The 18,701-nt window shown below is 38.6% G+C and overlaps 1 protein-coding gene across 2 annotated transcripts in view; it reads right to left on the bottom strand.

The window, feature by feature from the left end:
- Window positions 1–18,701, bottom strand: part of LNP1 (leukemia NUP98 fusion partner 1) — a 51,142-nt gene that overhangs the window by 4,202 nt on the left and 28,239 nt on the right. For both annotated transcript variants that reach the window (XM_007986056.3, XM_007986055.3), the window contains one exon: window positions 157–444. In XM_007986056.3, the coding sequence (XP_007984247.2) occupies window positions 157–444 (288 nt within the window). The remainder of the gene's footprint in view (window positions 1–156; window positions 445–18,701) is intronic.

The following is an 18,701-nucleotide window of genomic DNA, read 5'->3' as shown; positions in this document are numbered from 1 at the left end:
TCTGGGTTGTGTTAAACTGAATGTCATTTTTCAAAGATCTTATTACTAAGCTGTAAATGAAGAAGTTACATTTGTTCCCCTCAATGTTAAAGAGGACAAAACCTTTGGGTTTCCTTTTCTAAAGTGGCTTAAATATTCAGTAGCTCTGCTACATACCAAAGAGGCCGAACGTTTGGTTCTAAAGCACAGCTGTCGTTCAAAGGACTCCGAAAATTTCTCAGTTTTGGAATGGGATCTGCCTTTTGATTCCAGTGGCTCCTTGAATGACCCATCCTCTGAGTATTTTCCGTAATCCCGCACGTGGCTACGGCATCGAAATTCTTGGTCCTCATGAGAATGCCTTCTAGGAAGACAATCAGATGATCGGCATCGGAATTCCTGGTCCTCATGAGAATGCCTTCTAGGATGGCGGTCAGATGATGGAATTCTGGGAAGCACAGGAAGCTGAGAATACAGAATGAAAAAATTCACAATATAAAAGGACTGTGCAATGTTAGCATAGAGGCAGAATGTTTATAAACTACTAACTAAATGAATCTCACGTTGAATTGATATGTTTTCTTTGTGAAAGGAAAATAAAACTTGGGGCCCCCAAATCACTAAGCTAAAGGGAAAAGTCAAGCTGGGAACTGCTTAGGGCCAACCTGTTGCCTATTCTTTCAAAGTCACCCCTCTGCTCACTGAGATAAATGCATATCTGATTGCCTCCTTTGGAGAGGCTAATCAGAAACTCAAAAGAATGCAACCATTTGTCTCTTAACTACCCATGACCTGGAAGCCCCCTGCCCACTTTGGGTTTTCCCCCCTTTGCTTTGAGTTGTTCTGCCTTTTCAAATCGAACCAATGTTCATCTTGCATATGTTGATTGATGTCTCATGTCTCCTTGAATGTATAAAACCAAACTGTGCTCTTACCACCTTCGGCACACGTCGTCAGGACCTCCTGAGGCTGTGTCATGGGCATGAATCCTCAGCCTTAGCAAAATAAACTTTCTAGATTAACTGAGACCTGCCTCAGGTTTTGGGGGTTCACATTTTGGCAACCATGAAGGGATTCTGAGCGGAGATGCCCCTGACCTTTGACAAATCTCCTATTGGTGCTTGGTACCAGCATGAGCTAACTTTATGGCTCAAACCAATAGGCCAATTTGCTGAGGTCTGAGAGCACCCCCTCCAGAGAGTCCCTGATCTCCCAAAATTTGGTCAAGATCTAAAGTTTATTTTGCTGTACAACTCCTCTCTCTCTCTCTCCTTTTTTTTTTTTTTTTTTTTTTTTTTTTTGGAGTTTAGTTTTACTTGCTTTCAACAAGGAAGGCAAGATTTCCTGTTTCCATGATGATGGAAGGCAGGTAACTTTTATGGAGTTTGAGCTTGCTTCCAACAGGGAAGATGAGGTGTTTGCTTTTTTCTTTTCCTGCTTGTTAGGATGGTAGAGAGCAGTCCACAGCCTGAGACCCATCCCTAGGGAAGGAACTGAATTAGCATTTGTCTTGGCTAAAGTTAAGATTTACATCCAGGCCAGGCGTAGTGGCTCATGCCTGTAATCCCAGCACTTTGGGAGGCCGAGGCAGAGGGATCATCTGAAGTCAGGGGTTCGAGACCAGACTGGACAACATGGTGAAACCCTGTCTCTACTAAAAAATACCAAAAGATTAGCTGGGTGTGGTGGTGTGTGCCTGTAGTCCCAGCCGGGAGGCTGAGGCAGGAGAATAGCTTGAACCCGGGAGGCAGAGGTTGCAGTGAGCTGAGATCGCGCTATTGCACTCCAGCCTGGGCAAGAAGTGCAAAACTACGTCTCAAAAAAAAAAAAAAAAAAAAAAAAGATTAATACCCAGTTCCAGCTGGCATTAATTTCTCTTTGCCATTAGAGCACTCAGTGACCGTATAAGTTGTGCCATCATTTGTTTTGTTTAACTGTTTTCTTATTGTTGTTTCTGTTTTTGTTATTGTTTCAGTCTTTTTCCCATTGGGTTTGATCAACTCTATCTGACTTGATCAAATCAAAAGGAAATTTCCAGAATTATGGGGAACAAGGCCTCTGAAGTGGCTATGTTCCCACTAAAAAAGTGGTATGATAGGGGGAGAAAAACAGCCAAAGGAAAAATAAAAAAAGGAAAGATTTTTTTACTTTGACTACTTAAGAGTCTTTATTTACATAACAAGGCCATCTTTTTGCTATCCAGGCCAAACTGAAAGCAATGGCTGTCACCCTACACTGCAGTTTGATAGCTAAGGTCCTGCCTTCTTTTTTCCACCATGACAGCCTGGGTTTTGTTTCTTAAATAAAGCCCATTCTGGTTTGATACTTGGTACTTCTGAAATAATTGTAATTTGTCCTAGCTAAAATATGGTAATAAGATTTAAAAAGTTTTTCTTAAGGAGCTCAATGATTAAAGTAAGCTTAATTAAAAGCTAACATTGAAGATGTATGTGTATATGTGTATGTGTGTGTGTTTGTATTTAAAAGGCCTTCGTGTTTTTGGTTGTTTTTTTGTTTTTGTTTTTGTATGTTTGTTTGTTTGTTTTGTCCCCTAGGACCTTGTCCTTTTTTTAGCAAAAGTTTTTTTCTTCACGGTTGACTGAATCCTGTTTTCTTCATTTACTTCTGCTGTCTCTCCTTTCTCTTGAACCCTCTGCTGCATGAGAGACCTCAAATAGTATATAATAGCCCAGGGTTCTTTAACGAAAACAGAGAAGGTGCCAGACTCCCTTTGGGGGAGAAACCTGTTTTTCCTTATGGAACCACAAGAGTGTAAACAGACAAGTTTGTTTCAGCTTTTAGACTGCTTGATTTTGTATTCTGTCACCTGATTTATTGTCTAAAATAATTACTACAACAGAGAATGCTCTTGGGTTTGTAAAGAAGAATGTATTTAGACACTTAGAAATGTCTTTATTTTAAAAAAAAATTAAGTGCACTGTAAAAACATCCCATGGGCTAGCCTCAGGATAATCCTCCATTTTTGGAAAGCCAGGATTCAGTGTGGGCTCTGCCCAAAGCTCAGAGATCCAGTTGAAAGATAGGTAGTCCCTATGTAAATAAAATTAGTCTCCTTATACAATCCTATAATAGATTTTTATAATTTTATGTTTTATTTGACATCCATTGTTAATCTTCCTCTAGCATACCAGACTTTTATTCTCCATACCTTATAATGTAAGTTTTGCTACTAGATTTTTCACCTGAGTTGCTTCCTTTAATATGTAAACTTAAAGCTATTTAGCTGATAACTGCCTAGGGTTGTGAAACAGGTTATCAAGAATCTGAATGTCTAAGATAGGAAAAAAAAACCCAAGGGTTTTTATGAATCTATAAGATGTACTTCTTTCAGCATCCCTAATACCTCTATGTATTTATGTGTTGTGGACACAGTGTTTCACTACTGAAAATATATAAAAGAGCTCTAATTAATTGGTTTAAAGAAAAATAAAAGCACTTGAATCAATACTTTATCAGGACAAGAGAAAAGACTAGTCAAATGTGTTTTCAACTTTATGTCACTTAAGTAAAACCTTTAATAAGTAAGCTAACTTTAAAATTATTGGTAAAATAATACTAGAAATGTTTTAAGAATTGCCAGCATACATATTTGTTTGCATTTATTAATCAAGTAATTTTATGCTTATCCCTACCAAATACTATAAGGTGACAAAATTTGACATAGGGGTTACAGAACTATAAACCCAGCCAAAAACGGAATGATCTTTACTTGTGTAATATTTAATAATTTGACAATGATGTTGGTTTAATAAAAATAGCTACATTTTGAATTTAGTAAGATTACTATAACTTCTGATCTTGTGACTTTAGGCAGTCTAGTCCACAGGCAGTGAGGTTTGTTTTGGCAAAGGACTGTTATTGTCTTTGTTTCAAAGCTAAATTATAAACTAAGTTCCTCCCAAAGTTAGTTCAGCTTATGCCCAGGAATAAACAAAGACAAACTTAAAAGGAGGTTAAAAGCAAGATGGAGTCAGTGAAGTTCAATCTTTTTCACTGTCTCAGCTATAATCTTACAATGGTGGTTCCAGAACTTTAAATGATGATTATTACAGTTTTCATAAATAATCCAGGTAAACAATTAAAATAAAATGATTAGGTAAATGTAACGGGATAAATACTTGTAGACAAACCTGTCATAATTTAGAATCTAAAGTTAAATTAAACAATAGATATTTCATTATTTGGGTATTTTCCAATAAAAATATATTTGTAGGAAAACATTCTTTCTTAAAGAAAAGGTGCGTTATTTTAAAAGAGAAGAACAATTTTTGTCTAATTCAAAGCTTATTTAAAGGTCATATATAAAACAAGGTAACAGGAAACAAGAGAGATGTAAAAAATAAGTTATAAAAATAAAGAGGGAGTGTCTTTGTAAGAAAGCTTGAAGAGAAATAATTTCATAGGAGAAAGACTCTTGTATGGTAAATTTAGTCCTAGAGTAAAATGACTGGCTGTTTAAGAAACAGGGATGCTCAGGTCAAACCAGAAAATCCAAGCATGTCATGAATGGTCTGTGTAAGACATAACAAAAGGATTTTATTTTATTTTATTTTAATTATACTTTAAGTTCTAGGGTACATGTGCACAATGTGTAGGTTTGATACATAGGTATACATGTGTCATGTTGGTTTGCTGCACCCATCAACTCATCATTTACATTAGGTATTTCTCCTAATGCTATCCCTCCCCCAGGCCCCCACGCTCCATCAGGCCTCTGTGTGTGACGTTCCCCACCCTGTGTCCAAGTGATCTCATTGTTCAATTCCCACCTATGAGTGAGAGCATGCGGTGTTTGGTTTTCTGTCCTTGTGATAGTTTGCTGAGAATGATGGTTTCCAGCTTCATCTGTGTCCCTGCAAAGGACACAAACTCATCCTTTTTTATGGCTGCATAGCATTCCATGGTGTATATGTGTCGCATTTTCTTAATCCAGTCTATCATTGACGGACATTTGAGTTGGTTCCAAGTCTTTGCTATTGTGAATACTGCCACGATAAATGTATGTGTCCATGTGTCTTTATAGTAGCATGATTTATAATCCTTCGGGTATATATACAATAAATATATGTGTGCATGTGTCTTATAGTAGCATGATTTATAATCCTTTGGGTATATACCCAGTAATGGGATTGCTGGGTCAAATGGTGTTTCTCGTTCTAGATCCTTGAGGAATCACCACAGTGTCTTCCACAATGGTTGAACTAATTTACACTCCCACCAACTGTGTAAAAGTGTTCCTATTTCTCCACATCCTCTCCAGCACCTGTTGTTTCCTGACTTTTTAATGATCACCATTCCAACTGATGTGAGATGGTATCTCATTGTGGTTTTGATTTGTATTTCTCTGATGACCAGTGATGATGAGCATTTTTTCATGTGTCTGTTGGCTGCATAGAAGTCTTCTTTAGTGAAGTGTCTGTTCATATCATTTGCCCACTTTTTGATGGGGTTGTTTGTTTTTTTCTTGTAAATTTGTTTGAGTTATTTGTAGATTCTGGGTAATAGCCCTTTGTCAGATGAGTAGATTGCAAAAATTTTCTCCCATTCTGTAGGTTTCCTGTTCACTCTGATGGTAGTTTCTTTTGCTGTGCAGAAGCTCTTTAGTTTAATTAGATCCCATTTGTCAATTTTAGCTTTTGTTGCCATTGCTTTTGCTGTTTTAGTCATGAAGTCCTTTCCCATGCCTATGTCCTGAATGGTATTGCCTAGGTTTTCTTCTAGAGTTTTTATGGTTTTAGGTCTAACATTTATGTCTTTAATGCATCTTGAATTAATTTTTGTATAAGGTGTCAGGAAGGGATCCAGTTTCAGCTTTCTACATACGGCTAGCCAGTTTTCCCAGCACCATTTATTAAATAGGGAATCCTTTCCCTGTTGCTTGTTTTTGTCAGGTTTGTCAAAGATCAGATGGTTGCAGATGTGTGGTGTTGTTTCTGAGGTCTCTGTTCTGTTCCATTGGTCTATATCTCTGTTTTGGTACCAGTACCATGCTGATTTGGTTACTGTAGCCTTGTAGTATAGTTTGAAGTCAGGTAGCGTGATGCCTCCAGCTTTGTTCTTTTGGTTTTGGATTTTCTTGGCAATGCGGACTATTTTTTGGTTCCATATGAGCTTTAAAGTAGTTTTTTCCAATTCTGTGAAGAAAGTTATTGGTAGCTTGATGGGGATGGCATTGAATCTATAAATCACTTTGAGCAGTATGGCCATTTTCACAATATTGATTCTTCCTAGTCATAAGCATGGAATATTCTTCCATTTGTTTGTATCCTCTTTTATTTAATTCAGCAGTGGTTTGTAGTTCTCCTTGAAGAGGTCCTTCACATCCCTTGTAAGTTGGATTCCTAGGTATTTTATTCTCTTTGTAGCAATTGTGAATGGGAGTTCCCCCATGATTTGTCTCTCTGTCTGTTAATGGCATATAGCAATGCTCGTGATTTTTGCACACAGATTTTGTATCCTGAGACTTTGCTGAAGTTGTTTATCAGCTTAAGGAGATTTTGAGCTGAGATGATGGGGTTTTCTAAATACATTTTTTAAAATACCAAAAACTTTTATATGATCAAGTTGTCATAATATTATTAGGTTTTGGTTTGCTAAAAAAGAACTGAGATTAAAAATGTTTTTTATTTAAGGTTCTTAACATTGTGTATCTCTGTTTATGCACTTTTAAAGTACTTGTGTCATTGAGTTACAGGCTTTGACTCCTGGGTCTAAAAAGGAAACCAAGTCCTGTTAAATGTTAAATGCTGACAGCAACTAAAGCCCTATCTTCAGGCTCTGTAGAAAATGCCAATCAAAATAAACTGCATTCCTGAGACCCAGGGCCAGAAATTAAAGCTATTCAACTCCTCAAGGCCTGGGGACTATCAAGGAAGAGGTGGGTGTGTGAGATTGTAAGGGCCAATTTTGAGAGATAAAATAAGTTCAGTTTCTCTATAATTTTTTTTGAGAGAAAGTCTCACTCTGTCTACCAGGCTGGAGTGCAGTGGTGCAAGCTCAGCCCACTGCAACCTCCGCTGCCTGGGCTCAAGCAATTCTCCTGCCTCAGCCTCTCAAGTAGCTGAGATTACAAGTGTCCACCACCACACCTGGCTCATTTTTGTGTTTTAGTAGTGATGGGGTTTCACCATGTTGGTGAGGCTGGTCTCAAACTCCTGACCTCAAATGATCTGCCCACCTCGGCCTCCCAAAGTGCTGGGATTACAGGCATGACCCACTGCACCTGGCCAGTTTCTCTACAAATCAATAATCAGTGTCAAAGGCACACCGATGCAAGGCCAGCATATGGGCCCCTATGTCAAATTAACAAGGATTTCTTGAAGCATTAGCCAACTCCTTAATGAAGGTTATAAAGGTTTTAAAAGGCTTATGGAAGTTATATCTTACAGTCAGGATTAAAATTTTATAGATTGTTTATAACATTTTGAAAAACAAATGTAATTGGCTTGATGCAGTTTTCATTAGGGCTTATTGTTTGGAAAATTAAGTCTCCTATTTCAAAGAATGAAGATTTCACTTTTAAAAAAAAATCCTTTATCACTTTGGTTAAATGAAATGACTTATTTTATAATGATCTGTGATCCTATTTTGTGATATCAAGTGTTTTAAACCTTTGATATTTGACGAACTTTCCAAATCAAATAATAAATTATGTCTTTTTCTGACCTAATCAGTCCTTTAAGATAATAGGTTCCCTAAAGTCCAAAAATGACATAATTGGCTCAGTTGGCATAACAATTATACAGGAAGCACTGTCAAATATAAAATGGTGTTTGGTTTTCTTAGGGCTGTATTTCTATAAATATGTTATTGGTATGTGTTCCAAAATTATGGGAAACTCCTATAATTCCAATATGACTTAATGGACATTATCAGTAACAATTATAATTGTTAGGTTAAATTATTGTGTGCCACAGAAGTAACAAATTTCCTTGTCAATTGTGTCTTTAACTATGGCTGCCCTAAAACTTTTTTGTCATCCATGGACACTTGTTGTCTTGTTTTGGTCCTTTTTAGAAGGTGGTTTTATAATCAGCTATAAAACTCTAACAGGTGCTCTTGAATGCAGGTTTCTGATAACTTTGGAGATTGTGACATCAGAATAGAAGAAAAACGTCAGGACTCATGGAGAGCTGAAATGTGTATGACTATCAAGCAGACCAGGAATTAACTGCATCAACTAAACTAATAATAGAAGTCTGAAGTAATCTTTTTAACTTTTTGTTTAAAACGTTGCTGAGCCTTTGTTTTGTTTTTCAGAGTCAAGAAAACTTTTAAGCTATTTACAATAGGTTTTAATAATTGAGTTAAGTATACTCCCATGAACAAAATGTGGGGCATATTTGTTTTCTCTCTACCTGATTTCTCCAGAGTTTGGAAACTGTGAGTATTCTTAACTTACGGCAATACAGTTAGTTGCCTAAGTGCAATAAGAATCTGTTTTCATTTACAGCAGGACACAGTTGGAGAAACTGGTTATTTTACCAAGGCTTTGACTGGAATGGTGTGCTTTCCTTTAAGGAATCAAACTCGACTTACAAAGCCAGTAAAAGTCCCTGGGGAAAACTGGCCTCAAACTTGTCTACACAATTCTTGTACAGGGTTCCTGACCTGTGGTAAGTAAAGAATGTAACTTTCTTACAGGCCTAAGAGCCCCAGGTTTTATCTTAGAACCTCAAGAGGAGAGGATCAACCAACTCAGCTCACCTTTAAAAAAAGTCTTATCTGAGATTCCTTTTATAGAACAAAGTTCCATCAAAGCCAACTTAAAAGCCTATGTAAAAAATAATTACTCTTGTTGAACTGTACACAAATGATTAGGCCAAGTATAATAAAGCAAAGCAGTCCTACCATGATTTGTCTTTGGTAAAAATGGGAAACTGGAGAGAGAAAAATTGTTTCAAAAACTATAGCATACCTGTTGTTAGATTTTAGCCTTGCCTAATGTTTTTCAATTTTTGTTATTTTCTAAATTTTGGACCAAATTCTAAATTTTCTTGGCTACAAGTCTTCAAAACAATGTTTTCCATTTTTTCCTTCTTTTTTCCCCATGTTTTTCTCATTTGGAGTCACTAAAATTCAGGCCATGCTTTCATAAAGCCCTGCAAACTGAAGCTAGACAACTTAAACGTCAGAAGAAAATAACAGCAACCTATTTACATATATAAGCCACTTTCATACCTGCCTACTGATGTATGGACTTCAGAGTAATGTGGCCAATATTGATATTCCAGAATTGTTCTTTTGTTTGTTGTTGTTTTTCTTCCTTCCTCCTCCTATTTTCTCTTCATAGGACATGAGACTTCACAACTTGCTAAAAATGAGCCTGCCTAACAACTTGGAACCTACCTGCCTAGGAATAAACCATTCTATCCATGAGCGAGCAGATGAAACCTGAGACCAGAGACTCATTTCCTTCTAAAATACTTATTCCAAAAAATTGTATTAAAAAAAAAGGAGGGAAATGTGAAAGAAAAATAATCTTGGGGCCCCTAAATCACTAAGCTAAAGGGAAAAGTCAGGCTAGGAACTGCTTAGGGCCAATCTGCCTCCCATTCTTTCAAAGTCACCCCTCTGCTCACTGAGATAAATGCATATCTGATTGCCTCCTTTGGAAAGGCTAATCAGAAACTCAAAAGAATGGAACCATTTGTTTCTTATCTACCCACAACCCGGAAGCCCCCACAGGCTTTGGGTCTTCCTGCCTTGCTTTGAGTTGTCCTGCCTTTCCAGATAGAACCAATATTCATATTGCATCTGTTGATTGATGTCTCATGCCTCCCTAGAATGTTTAAAACCAAAGTGTGCTCCGACCACCTTGGGCACTTGTTGTTGGGACCTCCTGAGGCTGTGTCACAGGTGCGCATCCTCGAGCTTGGCAAAATAAACTTTCTAAATTACTGAGACCTGTCTCAGATTTTCAGGGTTCACATTTTCTTGATCAGTAAGACTTTTGTCCTACAGTGAGGCAGCAGAGTCAATTGGTTAAAACATTAAGTAGAACATCCTGAGACTAGCTTTGTTGCTTACTACCCCATCATTAGAACACTAAAACAAAAGATGCCAATCCTTAAGTTGATATGTAAAAATAAATCCCCAAATTATTTTTTAAATGTTTTAATGGAGCCATAAATGTTTAGGAAATATAGAGGTAAATATTCATGTAATTTTTATATGGAGAAACAATTTCTAAGTAGAAGAGCAATGGAAGAAGTCATAAGGAAAAAAATCAACTTCACTATATAAAAATATAAAGCTAGGCCAGGCACTGTGGCTCATGCCTGTAATCCCAGCACTTTGGGAGGCCAAGGTGAGTGGATCACCTGACGTCAGGAGTTTGAGACCAGCCTGGCCAGCATAGTGAAACCCTGTCTCTAGTAAAAATACAAAAAAATTAGCTGGGTGTGGTGGCAGGCACCTGTAATCCTAGCTACTTGGGAGGCTGAGGCACAGGAATCACTTGAACCCGCGAGGCAGAGGTTGCAGTGAGCTGAGATTACACCACTGCACTCCAGCCTGGGCAACAGAGCGAGACTTTGTCTCCAAAAAGTAAAAATAAAATAAAAAAATATATATAAAGCTAATATGTATTAAAAGCAACATAAACAAATTTAAACTACAGGTGAAAAAATGAACTTTAAAAAATGTGCTATATATTGCTAATGTTTAATAAATATCCTAGAGATACATCAGTACATCCCACACACATAAAAAGAGATCATATAATATAATGACATCAATCATTAACATCACAATTGGAAAATGGGCAAAGGACAGACAGTTTAGGCAAGCCAAACTTTCTGAAATAATTATGACACTTGCTCTCTCAATTTCTCGGACTCACTCAACTCATTCCAGTCCAGCTTCCTCACCCACAGCTAATTTTGAGCAGGATGTTGGTCTTCATGTTGCCAAATTCTGTGCACTTTTTGCTCTTCATCTTAGTCATTCAGTAGCATTCAACTCTGTTATCCACAGGAGCCTTTTGAAAACACTGTTTCCTTGCTTGCTACCACCGCACCCTCCTGCTTTCCCTTTGATCTGGCTGCCACTGTGATTTAGACATGCGCTCACTTCTTCCTTCTATCAGCTCATAGTTGTTGGGGCTCCCCAAGGTTCTAGACTAGTCTTCCTTTTCTACTTTTCCTTTCTCACTGGTCTTTGATCTTTTTCTTGAGCTCACCTGCTCCTGTGTAGTGCAGGCACTGGCACAGGCTCCTCCCTGCCAGTGACCTCATCCATGACCCTACTCCCTCATCTTTCTAATGGCTAACCATCCTTCAGTCACAGCAAAAACTGCATTTCCTCAGAAAGTCTTTTCTACGTCTCTGATTGGTTCAGGTTCCTGCCAGCTGCTCTCTTGGGTTCCAGTACTTCTCCTCTGGGAAACTTATCACAACTGTGATTAATAATTTGGGTAGTTTTGTTCAGTGCCTCTCTTCTCCACTAGATTGTGTGCTGCACCATATCAAGGGCTATGCTTTACTCTCTGCTAGTACCCAGCACCTTGCCTTGTTCATGGCATGGGTTCATTAAATATATATTGAATGTACAGTATAAAGAATAAAAGAAAATGAAATACCAAATGGTTATGAATGTTAATATTTAATTAGCAGTCAAAGATTCTGTAAAATAAAATAACAATATTTTACCTTTCAGGTTAGCAAAAAAAAAAAATGTGTTTTAACAATACCAACACTGGCAAGAGTACAGGGAGACAGGAACTATCATCCCTTACTGATGGGATTATAAATGTGTGCAGCCTTCTTAGAAAGCCTTGAGAAATATGTGCTAAGAAGCTTAAACTATTGGTGTCCAAGAAGATGTAAAAAAGAAAAAATAATAAGCTTAAAATATTCCCCTCCTAAGATCCAGTCATTGTATGTTGTTATGGGCTGAACTATATCTCTCCAAAAATCATAGGTTGAAACCCTAACCCCCAACAGCTCTGAATGTTACTGCATTTAGCTATAGGGCTTTAAAGAGGTGATTAAGTAAAATGAGGCCATTAGGGTGAGCCCTAATCCAATCTGACGGGTGTCTTACAAGAAGAGGAAATTTGAACACATAGGGAGACAACAGAGTTGCTCACTCACAGAAGACAGACCATGGAAAATCACAGTGAGAAGGCAGCCATCAGCAATCAAACAAGCGAGGCCCCAAAAGAAGCCTTAATCTTGGACTTCCTAGCCTCCAGAACTGTAAGAAAATAAATTTCTCCCGTTTAAGCCACCCAGTGTGTGGTATTTTGTTATGGCAGCACTGGCAAACATATGCATATCTTTCTAGATATGCATACCTAGAAACTTATTCTCAAATAATCAGAAATATGGTTAAAGATGTGTAAAGCTGCTAAGATACCTAAGATAAATCTGTATATATTAGTCCATTTACTAAATAGGTCAGTCATGGTAGTAGGTGCTGTGGATAGGATGGGGAGCAAAACAGTCTCTTAGAGATTGCATCTGCATAGGAGATAGATGTTTACCAAATAGGGCATGTGTCTGCATCCTTGGATAAATGCTATAAAGGGGAGTTCAAGGTGCAATGAGAAGGTAGAATGGGGTAAACCTATATATATTGGGGTGGGTCTTGGGGGGTAAGGAAGAAGGATCCAGAGAGAATTCTGTGAATGTGTGACGATTGAGCTACAAGCTGAAGGATGAGCAAGGGTTAGAGGACAAGGACTGCTTTCTGCCTGGAGATGAGCACCACATGGGCAGATCCACTGCCATGGAAGAAGCTTGCTGGCATAGTGGGGCTGGGGAGCACAGTGGACCAAGAGGAGCCAAGACAGCTGGAATAAGGAGACATTGAGGGATTTCAAGTAGGGCAATATCCCAAGATTGGTAATGTGAAAACATATCAAACTCTTACCAAAGGTTTTCTCTGTGATGTGCTATTGTTTTCTTCCTTTTCCTTTTTTTTTTTTTTTTAGTATTTTTCATAGTTATATCTGGGTAGCATGTATTATATTGTCAGGAAAAAAAAATAATACATTAAAGTTTTTGCAACTGGGAGTGAAATGGAAGTTTGTACAAATGTCCTTTTCCATTAAGGAGCCTAAAAAGAATGGCAAGAGTTTGATCACAACATAAAGTGTGTACTTAAAACTCCCTACAGCAGATAGGTTTTCCAGTTTGTCTCTTTGCTTTGGCATATGACTTTGTGGAAAATGAGCTTACAAGAGAACTGTAATTAGGACATGGAGAAGCTTTTCCTCTTTAAAAATGTTTACTTGTTATGCGAGTTCTATTTTTGGAATTTTATATGACCTCCTAAGGTAATTTTCCTCAATAGACCTAAAACAATGTCCCAAATGGCTTAAAATAGCCTCACCTATCTATCCCCTACTTTGTGAATCATGCTGTAGAACCTGGGTTGCTATCTTCTCACACTCTGAGCTCACCCTGGGCTCCTGGGCTACCATGTTGCAGCAGGCACCGACTGAGGGACATGACTGCCCTGTACACCGACTCTCCTAATTAGAGTGCTCCAAACAGCATGACTCTTTCCCCTGTGGTCCCAGAACAACAATCTCCGTCAAAGAAAATCCCATGCACTCTCTATCCCCAAGTCATTGGTTCTCATTTAAAAAGAAATTGGTTTTTAGGACAGTGAAACTATTCCATGTGCCACATAATGGTAGGTGAGTGCCATTACACATTTGTACAAACCCATAAAATGTACAACAGCAAGAGTGAATCCTAACGTGTAAACTATGGACTCTGGGTGATAATGATGTGTCAGTGTGGGTTCATCAACTGGAACAAATGTACTGCTCTAGTCAGGAAGGTTAATCATGGGAGAGCTATGCATATCTGGGAGTATGAGGGCTATGGAAAATCTCTGTACCTTCTGCTTAATATTGCTTTGAGCCTAAAGCAGTTCTAAAAAAAGAAATTTTTTTTTTAAAGTGCCAATAAACCTAAAAGGAAAGGTGGGGAGGGGGAAATTGGTTATGTAATATATTCACCTCAAGAGCTTAACTACTTGATGTTCTTTATTTTGGCTTTAATTGCAATCACCCTTCAATTGTATCCCTCCAACCCTGTAGTCAATGGTTAACAGCATGATGAGACATAATGAGAAAGATCCAGGTGCTGGGATAATAAGACCCATATTGAGTCCCAGTGCACAGTAAGTGCCTGGCACTCTGGGGCCATGTCCTTGATAGCTAACTTCAGAATAAAGTCTGCAAGGAGTGATTCTTCCCCTTTTACAGATGAGGAAAATGCATCTTAGTGAGGCTAAGTCTTGCCTAAGGCTTATGTGACTAGTGACTTTATTAGAGAGATAAAGTGACATGCCTAAGCATGTGACATCTGGTTCCTGGCTTAGCAGTACTAAATCCTTTATCTTTAACAACAGCAACAACTTTATTCTATTTCCATGTGAAACTGCCTGTAAATGTGACTTTTAACCATGTGGCAATTTAAACAGAATTCTATTATAAAGTTAGTAATAATAATCTATAGGTCTTTAGGAATTCATCTAAAAGAATTTTATGGCCGGGCACGGTGGCTCAAGCCTGTAATCCCAGCACTTTGGGAGGCCGAGACGGGCGGATCACGAGGTCAGGAGATCGAGACCATCCTGGCTAACACAGTGAAACCCCGTCTCTACTAAAAACACAAAAAACTAGCCGGGCGAGGTGGCGGGCGCCTGTAGTCCCCGCTACTCGCTACTCGGGTGGCTGAGGCAGGAGAATGGCGTAAACCCGGGAGGCGGAGCTTGCAGTGAGCTGAGATCCGGCCACTGCACTCCAGCCCGGGTGACAGAGCAAGACTCCGTCTCAAAAAAAAAAAAAAAAAGAATTTTATATGAGGAGTATTTTATAACGTAATCTAATGCTATCATCAGAGCCAGAGGACTACAAATGAGTAGACTAGCTATACATGGAAACACTATCAGGGCAAACATTCAAATGTTCAACTGGTAAAATGATAGTTCTTTTAGAAATAATAAAGATAAGCTTAGTAGCCATGTACTATACATCCTTTAGGGAAGTCAAACAATGTTTTAAACTAATCAGTAAAATAACTTTGTTTAATTGGGGAAATGAACAGACCCTGCTTGGTCACACTATTACACACTAAATCAATGCAAAACTGTCATCAACACCCTATCACAAGTTATACAGTGGCTAAACAGAGGAGAGCTATAAGAAGAAACTCCTGTGAGCTTATAACACTTCACACCTCAGGCACTTGGAATCTTTTCCTAAAGCAAAATTCAAGGACTTGTCTTACTCATCCCAAAGCTGCAGTAGCCAAACTAAGCCCATCTAAACCATATGCCACTGAGATCATAACCCCAAATGACATTAAATTAGGTCATGTATAATAATGTTTTCCCTACTAGCTCTCCACTCTCTGGTGATGATGCTTGTTGTGAAAATGTATTAGTCACCTTGGGCTGCCATAACAAAATACCATCACCTGAGTAGCTTATGCAACAGAAATTTGTTTCTCACAGTTCTGGAGGGTAGGAAGTCCCAGATCTAGGCTCTGGCTAATTCAGTTCCTGGTGAGGGCTCTCTTCCTGGCTTGCAGATGGCTGGCTGCCTTCTCACTGCACCCTCACATGACTGCTTTTTTTTTATGCACACATTGGGAGACAGAGAGGAAGAATAAGCTCTCTGATGTCTCTTCTTATAAGGGTATTAATCCCATTAGGCCAGGACCCCACTCTCATGAACTCATCTAACCCTAATTATCTCTCAAAGGCTCCATTTCCAAATACCATCACATCGGAGATTAGGGCTTCAACATATGAATGGGGCAAGGGAAAGCACAAACATTCAGTCCATAACAGAACATATGCTACCTGCCAATGTTCAATATAAAATTACCAATGATCTTCCCATTGTAATATAAAAGAGAAACATAAAAGACAATGAAGTAAACAGAAAATGAAAAACTCTAGAATTTTGTGCAGTAATTAACTGAAGGCACCTGGAAAAAAATTTCCAAGTGTCAACACCTCTGACAGAGGAGGAGGAGGTGCAGAGGGAGGAGATGGAAAGAGAGAAAGCATCTTATTAGGTATGTAAACTAAAAATAAAATCCTAAGCTTCCCATCAACTGAACAGACCCCCTCTTGGCCAAGGGGATTCCATAAAAACCTTAAAAACTTAGTTCCGAGCCATGACGGGACAGGAGCTCAGATGCGCCTCGTTGTACTCCCTGTCATGTATGGTTTAGACACAACAACTGACCAGTATTAATGTTAAAAGAGAGATCACAACACTGACAGAACAAAGTCTTTGTGGCAATAAGATACCTAATTATAAACAGAACCTAAGGCCATGCTAGGCAAGGGTTAAGTCGTGCACCCCTACACTTAAAGAATAAACCATGTTCTGACTGCCACAAGGTTTTTACTTTCCTCTAGCAGCTAAACAAGCACCAGCCCTGACATATGCAGCATTAAAACAATTTGTAGCTCCATCACATGCTGACTAGCTGATTCTCTTGTTCCACCAGCCATTACTACAGTTTTGATTGGACAAGAGACTGATTTCAATAACTTTCTCCTGACAAGACTACCAACCATGGACTGGTCCTAGCCGGTTTATGGGGGCTGCACATTCACTCACCTTCCTGACCTGAGAAGATCTTTTCATGAATAGGGCCTAATTGTAATATATTTAAATGTTAAGTCTCCATCCCAGAGTGAGCATGGGTCATACATGCTACATGCATGTTTGTTCAAAATTCCTGTGTCCACAGAACTGTGTCAGGACCACCTTCAAGAATATTCATAGCTCCTCCTATAAGCTGTTGCATATGGATGTTTAGCCAACCTGTTCAGCATAAAGCTCCTACCCCTTACCCCTCCTCCTTTGAAGTGTCTGTCTCCAGTCTTTCTGGAGGCTATGCTTCCCAGGCTGTGGGATGGCCACCTTGCAGGCTATAAGCTTTACAAGAAATAAAGTCCCTTCTCCTTTTCTAAATGTATACACTGTATACATTTAGCATAAAAAAAACTTACTTTTTTAATAAATAAGTTAATAGGTACCAGGCACTGTCCAAAGCACTATATATATATACATTACTTATTGAATATTCACAGCACCTTTATGAGGTCTGTACTATGATCGCCAATCCCATTTACATGTGGGGAACTGGAGGCAAAGCAGCTTGCTCAGAGTTATGCTGCTAATAAATGAAGGACACAGAAGGCCAGCTCCAGGGCACTTGCTCCTGACCACTCCTCTCCACTGCCTTTCTACAACTCCTCCACCTTAGCACCTAGAAGAAGACAGAAAAGTCCACGGAACATTATGCTAAAAGCTCCCTATAGAGTTGTCACTGGTATCTGAAATTCTATCATTAGTTTCATTTCCTTGGATTAAGGAATTGCCTCCTATGAAAATTAAATTCAAATATAACCTGAAATACAAGAAGCCACCGCCAATCATGACACTTGATAGTGTGTGTTCTCTCCCAGGTTTGTGAGAACTCCCCTAAGAGGGCCATGCCCCACCTGCCCTGTAGTGAGATACTATAAGAATGAGAGTGTAGCCAACTGAAAGTAGATCAACGATAAAAACTAAAATTACAAATATCTTTCATTATTTTAAAGTGAGAGCATGGAGGGAGAATATACAATGGAGAAAGGTAATTTTATTTAAAAAAAAAAAAAAAAAAAAAGACAGCCGAGCGCAGTGGCTCACACCTGTAATCCCAGCACTTTGGGAGGCCAAGGCGGGCAGATCACCTGAGGTCAGGAGTTCAAGACCAGCCTGGCCAACATGGTGAAATTCCATCTCTACTAAAAATACAAAAATTAGCCAGGTGTGGTGGTGCATGCCTGTAGTCTTGGCTACTCAGGAGGCTGAGGCAGGACAATTGCTTGAACCCCAGAGGCAGAGGTTGTAGTGAGCCGAGATCTCACCACTGCACTCCAGCCTGGGCAATAGAATGAGACTTCATCTCAAAAAAAAAAAAAAAAAAAAAAAAAAAAAAAAAAAAAAGAAGAAGAAGAAGAAGAAGAAGAAGAAGAAAGAAAGAAAAAAGAAAAAGAAAAAAAAGGAGGCATCACGCTACCTGACTTCAAACTATACTATAAGGCTGCAGTAACCAAAATAGCATGGTAACAAGTAACAGGTACCAAAACAGACACATAGACCAGTGGAATAGAATAAAGAAGTCAGAAATAAGACCACAGTTATATAACCATCTGATCTTTAGCAAATCTGACAGAAATAAGCAATGGGGAAAGGATTCCCTATTTAATAAATGGGGCTGGGAAAATTGGCCAGCCATATGCAGAAAACTGAAACTGGACTCCTTCCTTATACCTTTTACAAAAATTAACTCAAGATGGATTAAAGACTTAAATGTAAATCCCAAAACCATAACAACCCTAGAAGAAAACCTAGGCAGTACCATTCAGGACATAGGCGTAGGCAAATGCTTCATGATGAAAACACCAACAGCAATTGCAATAAAAGCCAAAATTGACAAATGGGATCTAATTAAACTAAAGAGCTTCTGCACAGCAAAAGAAACTATCATCAGAGTGAACAGACAACCTATAGAATGGGGGAAAATGTTTGCAATCTACTCATCTAACAAAAGTCTAATATCCAGAATCTACAATGAACTTAAACAATTTACAAGAAACAAACAAACAAACCCATCGAAAAGTGGGCAGAAGATATGAACAGACACTTCTCAAAAGAAGACACTAAT

This window comes from Chlorocebus sabaeus, chromosome 22, assembly GCF_047675955.1.
Source record: "Chlorocebus sabaeus isolate Y175 chromosome 22, mChlSab1.0.hap1, whole genome shotgun sequence".
NCBI lineage: Eukaryota > Metazoa > Chordata > Mammalia > Primates > Cercopithecidae > Chlorocebus > Chlorocebus sabaeus.
The sequence above is the reverse complement of the archived record's forward strand: the minus strand, read 5'-3'. Positions and strand labels throughout refer to the sequence as shown.